At 35.7% G+C, this 19515-nt stretch overlaps 1 protein-coding gene across 1 annotated transcript in view; it reads left to right on the top strand.

Moving 5' to 3' along the window:
* LOC306859901 (disks large-associated protein 4-like) overlaps positions 1 to 15902 on the top strand; it is a gene marked incomplete at its 5' end in the record, with an annotated part of 44023 nt that extends 28121 nt beyond the window's left edge. The window contains 5 exons of the mRNA XM_079401298.1: positions 2276 to 2364; positions 6894 to 7255; positions 11655 to 11746; positions 13815 to 13967; positions 14676 to 15902. Coding sequence (XP_079257424.1) covers positions 2276 to 2364; positions 6894 to 7255; positions 11655 to 11746; positions 13815 to 13967; positions 14676 to 14900 — 921 coding nt within the window. The 3' untranslated portion in view covers positions 14901 to 15902. The remainder of the gene's footprint in view (positions 1 to 2275; positions 2365 to 6893; positions 7256 to 11654; positions 11747 to 13814; positions 13968 to 14675) is intronic.
* Positions 15903 to 19515: the final 3613 nt, after the last annotated feature.

The following is a 19515-nucleotide window of genomic DNA, read 5'->3' as shown; positions in this document are numbered from 1 at the left end:
ATCGATATCGACCGATATGAATCACTGATATCGTGATACAGTTTTCAGCCATATCGCCCAGCCCTAATCTCTACCAATTTAGTGGATCAGCATCCCCTGAGTAAGGGAAGCTATGGGATTGAATTTGTCAGAAGGTTTTATGAAAGAAAGGGTGTATTGCCAAACTCTTTTTCTTTTTGTAAGGTTTCGGTAGAAGAGATTGCGGTCATGTTAGAACACTTACAGGTGTCTAAGGAAACTGGCTTGGATGGTATCCCAGCAAAGTTTTTACGAGACGCAGCTACTATTATTGCACCTACTTTTGCACATATTGTGAATCTTTCTTTTGAGAAAGGAATAGTACCAGCAGTTATGAAGATGGCTAAAGTAATTCCACTATATAAGAATGAAAATAGACTGGATCATGGTAATTATAGACCAGTTTTTATTTTGTGTTGTTTCAAAAATAATAGAAAAAGTTGTGCATAAACGGATTTATGATCATGTCTGCAGGAATAGATTAATTTATGATTTTCAGTTTGGTTTTAGAAGGTCTTATTCAACAGACACTTGTTTATTGTTTTTGACAGATTGTATTAGAAAAGAGCTAGATAGAGGAAATTTGTGTGGTATGGTCCTGCTAGATCTACAAAAAGCTTTTGATACGGTGAACCATTCAATATTATTGGACAAAGTAGGAGCTGTGGGTTTTTCGGATATAGTAAAATCATGGTTGGCTTCGTATTTATCAGGGAGAGAGCAAAGGTTAGAAGTTGGAGGGATGCTTTCTGAGAGTAAAACGGTTTACAATGGAATCCCACAGGGTAGTGTATTAGGTCCTCTTTTGTTTTTATTATATATCATTAATATCCAGGCTGTTTGTGAGTGTAACATGTTCTTATATGCCGATGATGCTGCTTTATTGGCTTCTGGGAAGGAGACTAATAAAATTCAAGAAAATCTAGGTGAAGAGTTGGTTAAGGTGAAGGATTGGCTGTCAGAAAATAAGCTTTTATTACATTTAGGAAAATCAGAATCTATTATTTTTGGGTCGAAGTATAAATTGAGTAAGGAAGATTATTTGGCAATCAAAGTTGATGGGTATGAACTAACTAATAAAACATCGGTCAATTATCTAGGATGTGTTCTGTATGGCTAGTATCGCTTGGAAAGTATTTGGAAAAGTGAATGCTAGAATTGTTTATAGCTAGAAATGCTGTTTTTTTTGGATGGTTTAATGGTACTTGTTACAGGTTTAGTTCAGTGCCATTTTGATTATGCATGTTGTTCATGGGTGACCGATTTATCCAGAACTTGGATGATAAAGTTACAAAAATCACAGAATAAATTGATAAGATCAGTTTTAGGATTACATTGTTTTAGTCATGTGGATAATATACACATTCAACAGCTTGGTTGGTTACCAATTGAAAGAAGATTAGTATTACAGAAATTAAAAATAGTACACAAAATCATTAATGATAGGGCTCCAGTATATTTTAATTCTTATTTTTCTCGGGTTAATGTAAGACATGGTCATTTTACCAGACAGAGCATTATAGATATTAATTTATGTAGATACAGGACACTGTATGGTCAAAGATCATTTAAATATTCAGGTGCAAAGGAATGGAATATGCTGCCGTTATATTTTAAGGTATTAACAAATTGTGAGGGTTTCAGAATAAGGGTTAAGAGACTGTTTTTAGATAGGATGTCTTAAAATGAATAAGGAATTGTTGATCTGTTTATTTTATGGGAGTGAGTGGATTTTATGACTAGTATTTTCTTCTCTCTTGTTAAAGCAAGGACCACAATGGAAATAAGTTACTTTGTCTTTGTTGTGTTATCCTGGACAAGAAGGTTGTAACAGGGAATTACTATTTTTTTGTGTCAAACTCAACTCAATGTTTATAACGTAGTAGATATTGTCTGTAGAAATAATCTTATGATCTTGTATGTTGAATTGATGCAGTTATTCAGGCTAATTTGTTGAATACCGTAGGCACTGATATGTAAATGTGGGCGGTCCTATGTTAATGGACTCATGCATGTGACGCACCATAACTAATTCTGAATGAGAGGTTTTGTATTTTAGTCTCATTTAAGTGCTCTGGGTGAACTAGCAAGGGAGGTGGGGGTTATGAATATTAACTGTCACATAGTATATCAGACTTCTCAAAAGAGCACGAAAGATCAGTCAGTGACCTCTCAGTCCTGTGTTGAGCTCATTAGAGCTGTATCATAACCATTTTAAATTCTAGATGTATTGGATCTGACTTATTTCTCTTGTCAGGTGGATTGTGTGCAGCCGATTCTGAAAGAGGAACAAACTCCCACCACCAGGTTCCAGTCCATAGGGGTTCAGGTTGAAGACGGCAGGCCGTGAGTTTCCTTTCTGCTTTTTGCATCCTCCAGAAAAAAAAAAAAGTTGCGAATTTGATATGCATGTTGATGGCAGCACTTCTTGCAAAAGTGCGGTCTGATCGCTGTGTGTTTGTGAGTGTGTGTATGAGTCAGCAGCAGAGATTCTCAGCCATGTATGGCGCTGAAAACACTCACAAATAATGATTCAGTGCAGACGGCAGGAGATAATGAGATTCTGCGTGCATCTCCCACTCGCTTTGTTTCCTGGCGCTCTCCGTTGCAGTCTATTTTCATATCTTTCCATCGCTCTCATTTACATCTCATTCCCACACACCAGCTGTCTGTCTTTCTCCCGGCCTGTGTTCCCAGTCTCCGCTCCTCCTGTTCGCTTTTTATTTTCTAAGACAGTCCAATGAAATGGAGAATATCTAACAACATGTAAACTAGGGAGGTTTTGTTGATATTTGTCAAATAAATAAATCGATTTAAAATTCTGAATTAGTTAAGATGTTAAGAAATGAATAATGTTAAAGAATAAAGCGATATCGTTAGTTGTTTTGTTTGATTTCCATCCGTTCTCTCATCTGCTATTCTTTCATTTTAATAAACGACATTTTTTTTATTTCTTCTACGGCGGATTATTATTCATGCATTTTTATAATATATTATAATATAAATAAATGTCATTTAATTTAATCTATATTTATAATTTATTTTAGTGTTAGAAAAATAAAAAATTAATGGTAATACTTTATATTTTTATGATGTACAAGACTGAATAAATGTGTAAAGGATAAAAATCATTTTTTATTACAGTGAAACCTTTGTAATATTGTAGAATTCAGAATATTTTAGTTGTATTTTTAAATTATAATATTTAAAGAAATGCATAATCACGATGCCATGTTTATAAGAATATATTTGTAGTTGTAAAATTTAAAATAGAAAAATAATTATTAGGGATGCGCCAATCGATCGGCCGGAGATCAGTATCGGTATCACATTTTATGACTCTTATCGGTACTCACTACACTTGGCCGATCGCAATTTGATGACGTAAAGTTCATGATACGTTGGGACAAATGATTTGGCGCCGCAGTGATGTCATCGCTGGTGTGGAAATGCTATGAAGTTTCGAGAAAAATTCATTATTTGTATGTTTTGCATGATGATATGATGAATGGATATTTAATTTTTAACACCAGATTCAGTGACGTTAGAGCTGATCTGCACATCACTGCACACGTCTCCACGGGAACCGGAGTCAGTGCTTGTGTTTATACCAGCCACAACGCAGCATGTTTCTGAAGGGGCACTCTGTGCTGCTTGGCTAAAAATATAGTCTTTTGTGAGTTGGCACCGCGTGGAGGACGGAACAAAATCTCGTAGGAGCCGTAAGGAGTAACGGTAACATAATACGCTGATCGTGGGCTGCTTTTAAATGAACATTTATTTATAAAACAAAATATAATCTTTGGCCCTATTAGCCTACTCGGTAGCATTAACACAGGCTTTACTTCTTTTCTGACGCTGCAACTTCCCGCAAATAATCAGAATGCTTTTATTTTATTATCTGCAGCAGTGGGTACTACTGTTTTGTTCTTTCAGTAGTTTAAATGTTTCAATTTCTTTTTTCCTCTTCAGTTTTACATGGGACAATATTAAACCTTACGAGTTACATCAGAATTCTCCATGTTGGAGTTTAAATGTCTCTATTTATTTTGTCCTCTCGCTAACATTGGACAGTGTTAAGTTAAACCTAATGAGTTGCATCAAACTACTCCACTTAGTTCTTTTAGGAGTTTAAAGTGTTTTTTTTTTTTTTTTTGTTAATTTTGTACTGCTCAGACTTGTATTTGACAATGTTTGTTACATCAGACTTCTCAATTGTAGGAGATTAAATGTTTATTTTGTCCTCCACAGTTTACTATTGCATAATTTAAGTAAACTTTGTGGGTTGCATCAGACTGCTCCATATTGTTTGCATTTATTTTTGTCTTATATTAAGTATCCTGATATACATAATGTTATGCTTAAACCCCATTTTAAAGGCATATTAAAGGGGTCATATGATGTTGCTAAAAACATTATTTAGTGTATTTGGTGTAATGCAATGTGTTTGTGGTTTAAAGTAAAAAAAAAAAAAAAAAAACACATTATTTTCCACATACTGTACATTATTGTTGCTCCTCTAAGCCCCGCCTTTCTGAAACGCGGCTATTTTTACAAAGCTCATCATTCTGAGAAGTGAGGCGTGCCCTGATTGGGCAGCTATCCAGTGCATTGTGATTGGCCAAATACCTCAAGCGTGAGACAATCAGTAATTATGTCCCCACTGGATGCAACAAATGCCTCGTTTGTAATGGGATTTATTGTTTTCGTGTGGTAGCGCCGTGAAACGCCATCACAATACGGTGAGGGGCGTAACATTTCCGTAATGACTTCTACTGTCTTTTTATGCGTTGCGTTGCATTGTCTTTTGTCCTTGATGTACAAAACTGAATAATTGTGTAATAAGAATAAAACAATTTATTGGTGGTAAGGAAAAAAGGATATGATATTGTAGAATTCTGTAAATATTGTAAATTTTAATTTTATTTTTAAATTACAGTATTTAAAGTAGGGGTGTGCGATATGACGATTTTTGATCGTGGACGATAAAAATGTCTCCACGATCTGCTTTTGAAGAAATATCGTAGTATCGCGCTACCGCGCACATTGTCAAATACAGTTCTGGCGCCGCCGTCTCTATGTACTGTACAACACGACATACAGCAGTAGAGTTACTCAGACAGGACACTGCACTTATTCGCGATCGCAAAAGTACATTATTTGCATACAAGCCTTGCTGGTTAAATGTTTAATTCGCGCGCTGGTCTGACGTGCGCTTTTTCTGAGCACATACACCTGAAGCGCGTGCACTAAAACGCCTGTCTAACAGCGCCTGATTACTCAACTAAGTTATATTTTGCGCTAATACTGTCAAAACACACAAGGTTGGTTATCTCTAAAATGAAAGTAAATAGTTAAGAGAGAAACGGATGCGTGCCTGTACTGTATATTAGATGTGTGCAGCTCTTAAAGGGACAGGACACTAAACGTGCTGTCGACTGTCATTAAAGGGATAGTTCACCCTAAAATTGAATTTCTGTCATTATTTACTCAGTGGAAAACCAAACAGTTGCTGGTCTACATTGACTTTGATAGTAGGAAAGAAAAATCCTATGGAAGTCACTGAGGACCAGCAACTGTTTGGTTTTCCACCTTCTTCAAAATGGCATTTATAAATGTTCAGCACAAGAAAGAAACTCATTCCGGTTTAAAACAACTTTTGAGTAAATGATGATATAAAAATACAACATTATGACAGAATTGACAGACAGATGACAGAATATTAATTTGTGGGGGAACTATTCATTTAACGTTAACAAAACAACAAAACACAAAGAGAAAAATCACTCACTATTCTTGACTGAAAAACTTTAATACAGTTGCTTTAGGAATCAGTCTATCTAGTGTTTTATTTTTATATTTGTTCATTCAATTTCATTGAATGCTCTGCTAAATACACCTATTGTACCTGGAAATAAAGCACTGTTTGTTTTATTTGTATATTATGTGTATTTGTAATGTGTATCTTTGTTCTTATTTTTTAATAAGAAAAATAAAATAATGACAAAGATTTTTTATCTTCACCCACTTTGGCCTAAATATCTGCCATGCATCTTTGTCTTTCTAGTTTGGCTGTAATGCTCAGACAACTTGTAAAACCAAAATAGTAAAACTAACAAAGAATCGGGATAAAAATCGTGAATCGTGATATTTCTATAAAAAATCGTGATATGATATTTTTCCCATATCGCCCACCCCTAATTTAAAGTAATGCATAATAATTATGTTCATAAGAATATATTTGTAGTTTTATAAAAATACATTTTTGTTTAATGGTAGATTGATATTTAGGATTTCATCATTCAGGCCTATACAATTTTATTTATTTATTTTCCCTAAAATAAATGAGAAATGTATTTTTTTGCCCTTGATGTACAATATGAATACATGCAAAATATAAACAATTTATTCATATGAAAAAATAAAACCCAATTTTGTAGAATTTAAAAATACTTAAATTTTATTTTTAAAATGGAATATTTGTAGTGTCATTTATAAAAATGTAGTTGCTTAATGGTGAATTTTGATATTTATGATATAATGATTTATACAATTATATTTTGTGACACTTTTTTTGTGATTTTATAAATTTTTTTATTTGGTTTCTCTAAAACAATTATATTAATGCTTCAAATAGATTGATATTTAAAGGAAAATTATTGAATTATAAAATATTTTATGTTTTTTAATTACAATATTTCTGACAAAATGCATGTTTTAGAAGTAGCACATTATGGTGTGTTTTTTTTTTTTTTTTTTTCTCTCCATGTACTTTCAGCTGATTGGTTTTCAGATAATGGATTCATAAACTAATGGAGGTGTGTAGTTTGAGTGTTGGTCCGAGTCTTTAACGGGTCTCTTCTCTCTGTGTCTAGACTCAGTCGCTTCACTAGCATGGCGTCTAGACAGGAGACGACAGAGGCCGAGTCTCAGGAGCAGTCCGACGGTAAACCCTCGCAGAACAAGACGCCCCACCAGAGTCTGGACTGCGGCAGCGTTCACAAACCCTCGCTGCAGGAGAAGCTGGACCCGGCGCTGGACCCGTCCTCCCTCCCGCCACCCGACCCGTCTCTGCAGGCCGGGAGCGTGAACGGGGCCGTGGAGCAGCCCGGGGGCTCGGCGTGCCTCAGGGACGGGCGCTGGTTCCAGAAGCTTCTGCAGGCCGAGACGGAGCGCATGGAGGCCTGGTGTCAGCAGATGGACCAGGAGACCAAAGACAAGCAGCTGTCAGAGGAGGGTGAGGTGCCACCATCATACAAATACAACACTTCATCATCCAGTCTATTCCTGATGCATTCCTTTCAATTAAATTACTATGTAAGATGTTATTAATTCCAGTTGAATTATTCAAATAATCAAAAATCGGTTTCATTATTCTACTAATCGATAGTAAAAAAATGTCAATGAATTTTATTAGCTCTCTGTTTAAATCTGATTATTAACATGTAATTAATTTTAGTTTTATTTTTCTGTTTATCCAAAAATCTATGAAATTGATTAACTAACAATATATTTAAATAACAAAATATTTAGGAGCACCAGTGCGACTGACCCGGTCAGCATATTTGTGTTTGCGCTGAGGGAGCTTTAAAGGTTTCTAACATACTTGCGTGTTTTTGCAGCGTTGAGTAATGTATCACAGACGTAGACCGTGTGTAAATAAGAGATTCACTGTGCAGTGCAAGGAGCTTCGTTGATTATAATGGAGTTTTGTGAGATGGGTGAACTAAGATGGGTGACCGCTTTTAATATTATGAAGTCCCAGCCAAGCTGCTGCACATCTCCATTCAAACACAGCGGTGTTTCATTTATGAATGAACTGTGTTTTTAAATGAATCTAGTGAGTCAATGATTCAATTACCCATTCATAAAGACAGTCACGTACTTCATTCCTGAATGAATCAGCCGTTCGAACGAATCAATTAAATGAACGATTCGGTGATAAAATCAGTGACATACCTCCACCTGATGGTGGTTTTAATTAAATTTTTAAAGTATCTTTTCTGTTATTTAAATCATTTTAATATTTCATTAAAAATTGTATATTTAAAACATTAACCTCAACATGAATTTAATTGCACTTATGCAACCGCTGAGCCTCATTAAACATCTGAAAATACACCTACAAGCCACTTCTGTGCCACCTCTGTAGTACAAATGTATTCCTTAAATACTGATTTCATTTGATTGGCATCTTATTCTACTTGTTTTTATTCTTTTGTTTTAATTAGAAATGATAAAAAGCTTAATATATTTTTTGAAATAAAAGATGACATACTTTTAATAAAGTTAGAAAAATGGCAATACAAATCTAAAAACAAAATTCCCTTTAAATCACTTTAAGGAGTCAAATATTTGGATTATTAGATGGATTATGATGGATAGATGGATTATTCAAATGTTCGTTCGGTGAGTTGGCATTTGCTTTTCAATTTTGAGATTCGAATATTGTTTTTTTTTGTTTTTCGAACACCTGGCATCCCCCACGAAACGGTTCTCAACTTGTCCGCCTGGCTGAACATCTGCACCAGCAACAGACCGTTCACCAATGAAAGACGTTCGTGCTGACCTGTAGCATGCATATATGACCCGCTTCTATTATGAGCGCGCTTGCCGCACCTTTACATTTGAAATAATGAACTTAAGCTCACAAAAACTGTTAACTGTCCCGAGATGCGAGCGAAAGTCTTGGGTCAGCGTGCAGTAGCCCTTGTAGTGCAGACGAGATGTGCCGATTAATTATGCGTGTCCATATTGAACCAAAATGCAACACTGCACTCCCTTGGGTCCCCAGCAACACACCTGCCGTGCGTGAAGTCATTGGATGAACGGTTCTCGACACAATAAAAATGCAAACAGACAGACGCACAGAGATTCCTGCCTTTATTGATAGTTTTCACGTGACGTCACACTCTTATAGGAACGCCCACCAAAGCTTTGCTCCGCTGACCGCCAGTTATTTTTACACAGGTTGCATCAAGTAATAATGTAGTAAAACGCTTGTATTAAAAGGCGAGATTCAGTGGACACCTTATTGATGATGTATATTTTGTACAGGCAAGAGGATGAAGCCAGAATATAAACACAATGTGCAAAGTTTCACGTTAAATGGCTTCCCATAGAAAACCATTAGAAGGAAAACACTGAACCGTGTTCATGTTCCCGGCCTGCCCTGCTTGCCTGTGTAAACTATGCATAATTAATATAGAGATGACTGAATTTGATCTTTTAATATTTGTTTTGTCGCACTGTTTATGACTGAAATATTGCTGTGGGTGCTTAATATGGATTGCAGATGGTCAAAACTTACATTTTGTTCAGAAATACCTTTGTTTTATTCTTTTTAGAGGTGATCTAAATATTTGCGGCTGGGAAACATGAAAAATTGACAGGCTTGTGCTGCAGTTCTATGGAAGTTTTGCCCTCCAGGTCTTCGAGCCGGTCACGTGACTGAAAACCATCAATTAGAGAGAAGAATATGTTCAGCCCTCTCCCGCCGAAGCTTCGAATATTCGGTGTTGATTACTATCGAAGCTCAAAAAAGGGTATTCGGACCAGCCCTACATATATCACCTCGTAATGGGAAGGTTAATTTTTGATTATTGATTTTAAGGTGCTCCTAACTTTTTGACCGTAGCGTTCCTAAAAAGAGAAGTAAACGTAAAGCCCTGGGTAATAAAGATAACTGACAATGAATTTCATTATCCAATCAAAAATAATAACTTGTAGTTTCATAATAATAATTACAATATTCATTAAATAATGATATAATAATTACTACTAATAATAATAACAAAAACAAATGTAACGAAGTATTATTATTATTTATTTTATTATTTGGAAATTCATTTAATTGCTCAATGAAACCATAATAAAAATTAAAAGTGTGGTTGATTGCGATTTCACTTTTTTAACATTAGTGTGTAATGTTGCTGTTTGAGCATAAACAATATCTGCCGAGTTACGAAGCTGAAAGTTGAATGCGAACTGAGATACCGTCTTTTAAAATTCTGGCAGTTTAATGCCTACAAAAACAGCTCGTAGGGACTACAACGACTACTGCTTTAGAGAAGAGGAAGAGAATACTCGGGGTGCACGAAAACATCTATTCATGTATGAATCGCAATTCTGTCTTCTAACGATTCTAATGGATTCACAAGTTTCAAAATCATATGTTCTAAAGTATGTTCTATCATATGCTCTCTCTCTCTCTCTCTCTCTCTCTCTCTCTCTCTCTCTCTCTCTCTCTCTCTCTCTCTCTCTCTCTCTCTCTCTCTCTCTCTCTCATATATTCAGATCATCAGCTCAGCTCCAATGAACTGTGCCAATTATACACTTTCACATAGCTATGAGAAGCGTTATACATACGTGTGCAGGTGCTGTGTTAAAGCATTTACAAATAACAGCGTATCTAAATGTATAAGACAACAACAAACAAACGTACCATTGAGAGCTGTGCATGCGCAGGTTCTGTGCGATCCTCTTCACTGATATTCTCTGGGTCTCAATCGGGCTCAAATTGATAAGTGATATAGACGACGCCATTGTTTACAATACAACCGGAGCACATGCTGCTGAGGTGAGAGGCGAGACGTTTAGACAGAGCCAGCTAACCAATCAGAGCCCATCATGTATTTCTGAGGGAGGGGCTTCATAAAACCAGGAAATAATCAGTGTTTATCAGAGAAGGGACATAGCAGTGTAGAATAAAGGTAAATTATGTGAAAAATAATGCATTTTTCAAGCCTAGAAAAAAGAAGTCAACGATCCCTTGAATCATTATTATCCAATCAGTTCTAATGGGTTGAAGCAATTAATTAAATTATTTTCAATTTAATTATTCAAATATATAATTAATTTCGGTTCAGTTAATCTGTTTAATTACTGTTTAATAATTGAATAAAGAATGGAATAAATTATTGACGTTATTATAATACATAATATATAATATAATTATTGTATTATATACATAACAAATTATTTTATTTACCTTAATCTATATATAAATATATAAACATATGTATGTTTTGTGTGTATTTTTATACTGTAAAGAATAAAAAAATTCCGGTTTTGTTTTACATTTTTATTATCATATATAATAAAATATATATATATATTTTAAATGGTATTAAAGGTAACAATTTTGAGTAAAACTTGGTTACTGTGAAGTCAGTGAGTTTATTATGCACGTCATCCTGACCGATCTGTGAATGATTACCTTTAATGAACATTTCTACCATATTGAACTGAAAAGCCTGTTTTCAGACTTGTGTAGATCTTAATTCAGTGGCATTAGGAGTGAAATGAATGTGCAGGAAGCTGCTGGTAATTGCAGCTGGTTTATCTGGCTGTCCTCCGAACTCCGGAGCTTCATTCAGATGCCCGGCGGATCCATGAATAACGGATGATATCAGTCCCTCTCTAAACCCGCGGCCTCATTAACCAGCTTTAATCAGAAATGTCTCTTTCTTGTCTGCTAATTTTGGCTCCTGGAGCCGGTGATTAAAGTCATTAGGTTTGAACCTGACATGAGTGGAGCGAGAGAATGGATTATGATGATGATGATGATGATGATGATGATGAAGGGCTTGAGCTGCTGTGTAATGAGTGACGTGTCTCTCTCTGTGTTGCTGTAGTTTTGGGGAAGGTCCGCAGTGCCGTTGGCAGCGCTCAGCTCTTAATGTCTCAGAAGTTCCAGCAGTTCCGGGGTCTCTGTGAGCAGAACCTGGTGAGTGTCTAAGAAATAAGAAATAATTATTGTTTTCATCTTTATTCATTAAATTATTATTATTTTGCAGTTGTATATTTTAAAATTAATAAAAAAACATGTACGTATATAAAATTATTAAATGTTAAGAAAACCTTTATTTTATTACCTAATATTTATTTACATGTATTTTTATATATATATATATATATGAGTAAAATATATAAAAAGTAAATAGTTTATTTTAAATTTGTTTTTAATTAGTTCATAATATATTTGGAATAATTACTATTATTTCTTCTGTATTTAATTATAATTAATATGTAATGGTACATTTTAAGATATATATTATATATGTAACATTAAAGAAGTATATATTTTATGGTTTATTATTAATTTTTCTGCTGACATAACGTACGTGTCTATAATTTCTTTGTGTATCTTATGATTCCATTACACTCAAATCCTGTTGGATAAAATCTTGTCCCGCCGTATGATTTCCTGTTCATTTTCTTTGACTTGGAAACACGTGACTTTGCAGGAGTGCTGATCATCAGCCAGAAACTCTCACATATGTATGAGGTGAAGTGAATGAGGCAGCAGAAGCGCCCTCTGCTGGATCTCTGTCTGCATCACAGACACATCACTGCTTTATTGTGCTGGATTCTCCTGTTTTGTTTTGTCTTGTATTATTGTTGTTAGCTGTTTCCGATTGGAAATAAGATCAAATTACATACGTGTTGGTCATTTTGAGACAAAAAAAACCCCAGATCCCATGGACCTGAAGTGGACAGACGTCGATTCTCTTCCTTTTTTTCTGTGTCTTATTTTTAAGCATTTGGCAGGTTTTTTTTTAATCCTCAGCGACTCAAAGTGCACTGAAGCTGTGTCTGATGTGTCGTGTCTGATGACTAGGGGTGACCCCGAATAGTCGATAATTCGATGCTTCGATAGGAGGAGCCTGATTCGACTCCCAGTGTCTCAGTTGAATATTCGCGGGTGTTATGATCATGCCATTTTGAATAAATGGGGGTGCTCAAATCTTTCATTTCACATAAAACTACCAGTTTTCTCCCAATAAGTTAATATACAGCCTATTAAGATAATGCTGTAAATAAGAGTCTGAAAAGAAAGAAGCTTCAAATAAATATTTTAACGTGTGTGAATAAATCCAACCAACCCTATAGATTTAAGTTTCACTTTCCATAATCCGTGACCGACAGAGGATCTTGGCGGCAGGGATTTAGATCTTTAACAAGACTTTAACAAGGGAGCAACTTACCGATTTCAAAACATTTCAGCTGGTTTCTGTGTATATCGTGTATTATCTTATATAAGATGCATTTGAGTTACACTGCTGTAAAGCGCTTCATTGTAGTACAGGGTGAAATCTCTTCAGCGTGAGCAGGACAAACAACAATGAATCCAGAAAATGAATAACTATGACTGGGACTGTCATACACATAACATTATAACGAGAACACCATTATAATAAAACAAGTTTAGTTGCAGTGTTTCTGTTGAAGAACACGTCCACAAAAGGAGTTAATTCAGACACGTTCACTTGTGCATTCGGGGCATTTTGTGCAGATAGCCTATAAGTCGTAATATAACGTTATGTTGTATAAATAACATAGCGTATTCTATATGAGATAAATGAGTTAAATCCCTTTGATTAAAAACCTGCTATCATATGCTTCATTCTACTGGTCATCTTCAGCATGCGCAGCTCAAAACACAAATGCAGAACATTAATAACTGTCATATACATAACGTTATAATGAGAGCACTACTGTAAAAAAAATGTTGTGAATTCTTAGGGTTTGGCTGACGTTTAGTGTTAACTGTCTTTTAATCAAAACTCCGCTTGTTTCTGCGAGTTGTCCATTACACGTTTTCCCTGTGTGTTAACGTCAGTAATTATGACTGTGTCTGACTGGACTCTTGGTAATGTATTTTGACCACGCCCCCAAACATATAATTCGACTATCAGTCGAATATCGGCACGATTAGAAAATTCCGATTCGACTATGAAAATCCTTATTTGGGGAAACCCCTACTGATGACTGATGTGTGTGTTTTGGGTCAGGATGCGAACGCTCAGCCGCGGCCCACAGCGCAGGATCTGGCCGGGTTCTGGGATCTGCTGCAGCTCTCCATCGAGGACATCAGCATGAAGTTTGACGAGCTCCACCTCCTCAGGTCCAACGACTGGAAGATGTCTGAGACCCAGGACAAAAAGGTCCTACTGATGAACTTTTTGAACATAATTTCCCTGTGCCTTTGCTTGTAAAACCAGTTGGAATGTAGAAAAAGATTCTGGTTTGTGGCTATACTTAAGCTTTTAGATCTATAACTTTGAGCTGCCCATATGTACTATCATCATGTGATGACAATATAGTGGCTACTTATAAAAAAAATAGTGGGCATGACATAGCCTGTATACTGTGTTTATGTAGAAAGTAGTACACTAGCACAATGTGTTTAATTGTTAAAAAAAATGGATCATTAAATTATAAGTTAATATTTATTTGATTTCTTTTTTTATATATAAATTTAATGTTTGCATTATTTTATTTTTCTGTTTGTAATTTAATTGAATATTGTATTTTTTTTTATTAAATGTCATAATATTATTTAATATCATAAGCTATTTAATATTTTTATAAATGTAATATGTATATATTTTATCAATGTATTTATTGTAAGCTAGCATAGTGCAATTTAAGTTTAAATAGTCATATTAAAGATTAAATTTTTTATTTGTATTAATCGAATTATTATATTTTATTATTAATAGATACAATTATTGATTACATATTTTTAAAATTTATGATTATATAGTTTATATATTTATTTAGTGAATAATGTATTTTATAAATTTCTATTTCTATTTTATTAATAAATGTATTATTTAACACATGCCAATTTGTTGAATGAACGTCCTCAGGAGGAGAAGAAGTCCGCTCCATCCCACACACCAAAGAAGACGGTCAAGGTCAAAACCACAGGGGGGAAGGAGAAAAGCAGCGACTCGGTGGCCGACAAGCAGCGTCAGGAGGCCAGAAAGCGACTGATGGCGGCCAAGCGAGCGGTTTCCGAACGGCAGAACTCCGCCACCGAGAGCGCCGAAAGCATCGAGATCTACGTCCCCGAGGCTCAGACGCGACTCTAACCAACCCCCAAATAACAAACTCCTCACGACCAGACGCTCTCTAGCGCTCGCGGACAAGCGCACCGTACGGAGTGCACAGGGGTCAGAAACCATGAGCAAAAAATACCAGATGGAAAGAGCAAAAAACTGAATTGGAACGCTACCGTGTCACCGCTGCCACAGAAGAACCTCCCCTCGACGTTAATTTCTATGGTTACCCTTGTTATAATTCTAAATGTTATGAAAGTTAATTATCTCATGGAAATAGATCAAGACTTTGTCAATTTTGCTAATATCTCTGAAAATGAAAAGACCTTCGTTCAGATCTCAGACCCTTTACACGCGTCACATGACCCACGGAAGCCCCTCCTACAGCATGCACTCAGGATCCCGCACGTGTGCACTTGTCTTTCATCAGCGCAGTCTTCCTGTTCTCACAGACACCTTTTGATTTCCTCTCTCCACCGGGTTTTGGAGCACGAATGCGTGACTTTATGGCTCGAATGGAAATGTTTGGACGGTACAACGGATACTTGAAGCGGATCGCCGTAGGAAGTGGTAGAATAGCACAGCGGAAGCCGATTTTAGCACTCCGCTAGTTTTGTTGGATTCACTCCAGTAAAATTGAACACAGAAACACATCCGGCTTGTTTTGTTTTTCACGTAAAAGCACACTGAGTACGACCCGTCTCAGTGTATCTGATTATTTAATAGGGTTAAAACATGACCACTCCACTTTATTATGATGAATGTTTTAAAAACTCAATGACAATGTCCAGATTTTTACTTGGGCCAACAGTCTGTTTTGTAATATTATTATTATTATTATAATTTTAATGCTTTCAGTTGTGTTTTTGTTGTCCAGTCATTCCATGTGTTTCCAGCACACGGTTTCGGGGTCAAGTGATGACGGTACAAACCGCGTGTCTTGTGTGTGACCAATCAGAGCCCATCAATTGTGATCGAAGATGTTTTTTAATTATGTTCTTTGTCAGATATTAAAAACTTCCATTGCTGATTTGGAAAAGTTGTTTCAGATTTCCACACGTCGAGCCCAGAAGTGTCAGTATCTTCACACATGCTTTACTTCTAGTAATCTGTGCATATTAAACTAGGTCAGAAAGATTTTAACACACTTCATTATGATCCTGGGGAATCACTATGTGCTAATTACACTGAAGCCAAAGCAGGATGTTTTAAATGATGAATGAAATAGAGATTAACAATTCATTAATTTTTCAGAGTTTGTATTCCATTATAAGCATTAAAGGAATAGTTCATCCAAAAAGGAAAATTTGCTCCCCCTCGGGCCATCCGAGATGCAGATGAGTTTGTTTCTTCATCAGATCTGGAGAACTGTAGCATTATATCACAGTGGATGCTCTGCAGTGAATGGGTGCCGTCAGAATGAGAGTCCAAACAGCTGATCACAAGTAATCCACACCACTCCAGTCCATCTTGTGAAGTGAAAAGCTGTGTGTTTGTATGAAACAAATCCATTGTTGAGACGTTTTAACTTGAAACTGTTGTTTCTGGCTAAAATACGAGTCCTCTATCCATAAAAAAAATCTGTTCTGATGAAACAAACTCATTTTCATCTTGCTTGGCCTGAGGGGTGAGTATATTTTGTTGAAATGATAATTTTTGTGTGAACTACTCCTTTAGGTGCGTCGGATCTGAAGGACTCTCTCTCTGTATCAGACCTTGAAGTTTCCTGCTGGCTCACACGAATGTTTCAGAAGTTTGATTTTCACGGTTTGTGTAATGCATTAAGTTCAAACTTGCTTTAGGTTGGATTCAACATGTTGACGATGAGTCTCTGAACATGTCACATTCATCACTCATAATGAGGCATAAGCCGAGTTATTCATCCTGGACTCGTCCTGAACGCACTACCTGTCAGGAGTTGAAGACTGCTTTTGATGTTTAATATTTTTGTGGAAACCCATGATGCATGGCATTTAAAAGTTTGGGTTAAATAAGATTTTTTTTTTACAAGTAAAGGCATTATGTTATGAAATATATTTATATAATTTATATGAATTTTCTATTCATGCGAGAATTTTTGTTTTTTCCACAAAAATATAAAGCGGCATAACTGTTTTCAACACTGATAATAAATTTTATTTATTTTTTTCTTGAGCAGCAAATTATATTTGAAAAAATAATCTCCCTTTCAATTTTTGTTCTGCAGAAGAAAATTTTTACATCAATTTTCAAGGGCTCTGGTCATCCCTGCTGAAAAAAAAACAAAACGACAACAATAGAAACGATCACAGAACTTCTAATTGTTTAAACATTATAAACCATCCACACTAAATCATAAAGCCATTACGTAATGGCTTCCAGTAGCAGGGTTGCCAGATCTGCGGTTTTCATGCAGAATTGGGCTACTTGCCACAGGTTGATTTTTAATTTTTTTCCCTCTGTGGTTTATAAATGTACATACTGCATAAATTGAAATTGGCTGAAATGCGTATTAAAATATTTTGCATTCTACCAATGATAAACCTGTGCTAAATTATGAGTTTTGTGGGAAGGGCTCCTTTATGAAAACAGACGTTACTGGTGGAGTTCAGGTTGAATAATATGTAGTTTAGGTAAGGGAGTTTTGATAGTTGTTTCAGGCTATTTTTGATTGACCTTTGGTCTGGTTTTGTTACACAGACATGGCAACCCTGTACAGTAGCCCATTATAACCAAACTCTGAGGGTTTCTGTTATTTTTATTCATCAGTGTGGAAGCGGATGAAACCAAAAGCCTTGTACAATCAAGTTACAAATTGTGCCACTCTTATGTTCAAATTTGGGTGGCAAAAACCCATTAATTAATTTCTCATTCAAAATTAAATTCCTGATCTTGAAAAAAAAAAAATCCAAAGAACTGCTCTGATTTTAAGGTAAATTGTGCATAGATTTAAAAATGATAATATTTGTTAAGCATTCTTAGTTGAACCATTCACATTCAAGTTGTGTATTGATTTCAAAATGCCATTTTATTATATTATTATTTAGCTCAGAATGCACATCAAATATTTCACACAGTTGACTTGAGCAATAAAGCAGCATATTATTAGTTTGTTAGATGAAAAGAGGTTTTCTCAATCGTCCGGTCCAGGCGTGTGAATGTTCACAGTCTTCATCTTTGATGTGTTTTTCCGTTCTCATGTTACCTGACCTGCTTTTCCAACAGACACTGATCCTCAGCACAACTCTCTGAACTCTGCATGTCATAGCAATATCAGAGTCTTAAAGCCTTTGTGTTCCTGTGGAAGGATTGATTATATCAATGAACTCAAACCCATCAGATCTTAATAGGGCTACACTGGACTTACGGACGTTCACCGGACATCTCACCTGCCTTTGTATACTTTTATTTCTGTTCTTTCCTTTGGTTTTTTTACAGGTGATGCTTCAGATTTTATTGAAGGACATTGTTGAACTTATGTGCGCCATTGTGTCAGATGCTAATGGACACAATTCAGATTTGGAGAGAAATAGCTCCGAGCTTGACTGCGAGGGCCGATATGGACGCTTTCATACGTCATCTTGTGTTTGTCCAAGCCATCAGGTTGTTTCTTGCACTTTTGTTTGTGTTTATAGTGAATCGCCAGTGTTAAATCAACTGCTTCCATAAATGTGATAGTTTTAAAATACTAAAATGCTGAATTTAATATAGATAAAAATATAAGCCTACATCTAATGAAGATTTAACTTAGCAGTGTAGCTCAAATGACTTTGATTTGCCCCAATTCAAAATGTGACACACAGGAAGTGATGTCATTTGGACAAGGTGGCGGGAAGATAGAGAGAGAAAAAAATTCATTCCATTACAGTATTTCACACAAATTGACAGCTTTTATCAAAATCAAGCAGTTTGCAGCAACTGTATGTACGTTTTTAAATATATTTCATTCTGACGGTTTGCCGTTTTGTTTGTTGTGGCGAGCGGTTGGTTTAACCCTGGTCAAACACATGGGAGTTTGGCTCTGTTTTTGACTGCTTTTGTGACCAATATAAAAACACATGGAATCTGATCGTGCATCAGTGAATTCAATATGCATTGCATACAGGTCCAAATCTGCTTCTTACAGAGAAAGAGAGATTTCCTCTAGATATCATCGATGGCTATTATTTTTCAGAGCTGACATGTTTTAAAGTAATATAGATATACAGCGTTACGCTCTGTAGATTGTAGGATTGTTGTGGGAAATATTTCTTTTACAATCAAAATAAAGTTTTATTTAACAAGAACATGGCAAGCAACGGATGTGGTGTTTGTTCAGGTTATATGGATTATAAAATGTCTTGATGGTTTTGTTTCTTACAAACACACACAGCTTTTGTCTTCTCCAGATGTTAACTGATGGACTGGAGTGTGTGTGTGTGGATTATTGTGATGTTTTTATCAGCTGTTTCTGACGGCACCCATTCACTGCAGAGCATCTACTTGTGAACAAATGATGGAATGCCACATTTCTCCAAATCTGATGAAGAAACTCATCTATATCTTGGATGTCCTATAAGAGTGAATAAATTGCCAGGTAATTTCCATTTTTTTGGGTGATCTTTTGCTGTTAAAAGCCCAGGATTGGCCTTGTTATTTGTGTGATGGAGCAGAAATGGTAAACAGTAAA

The sequence above is a fragment of the Barbus barbus genome, assembly GCF_936440315.1.
Source record: "Barbus barbus genome assembly, chromosome: 40".
Classification (NCBI taxonomy): domain Eukaryota; kingdom Metazoa; phylum Chordata; class Actinopteri; order Cypriniformes; family Cyprinidae; genus Barbus; species Barbus barbus.
This window is presented reverse-complemented; position numbering and strand designations above follow the sequence as displayed.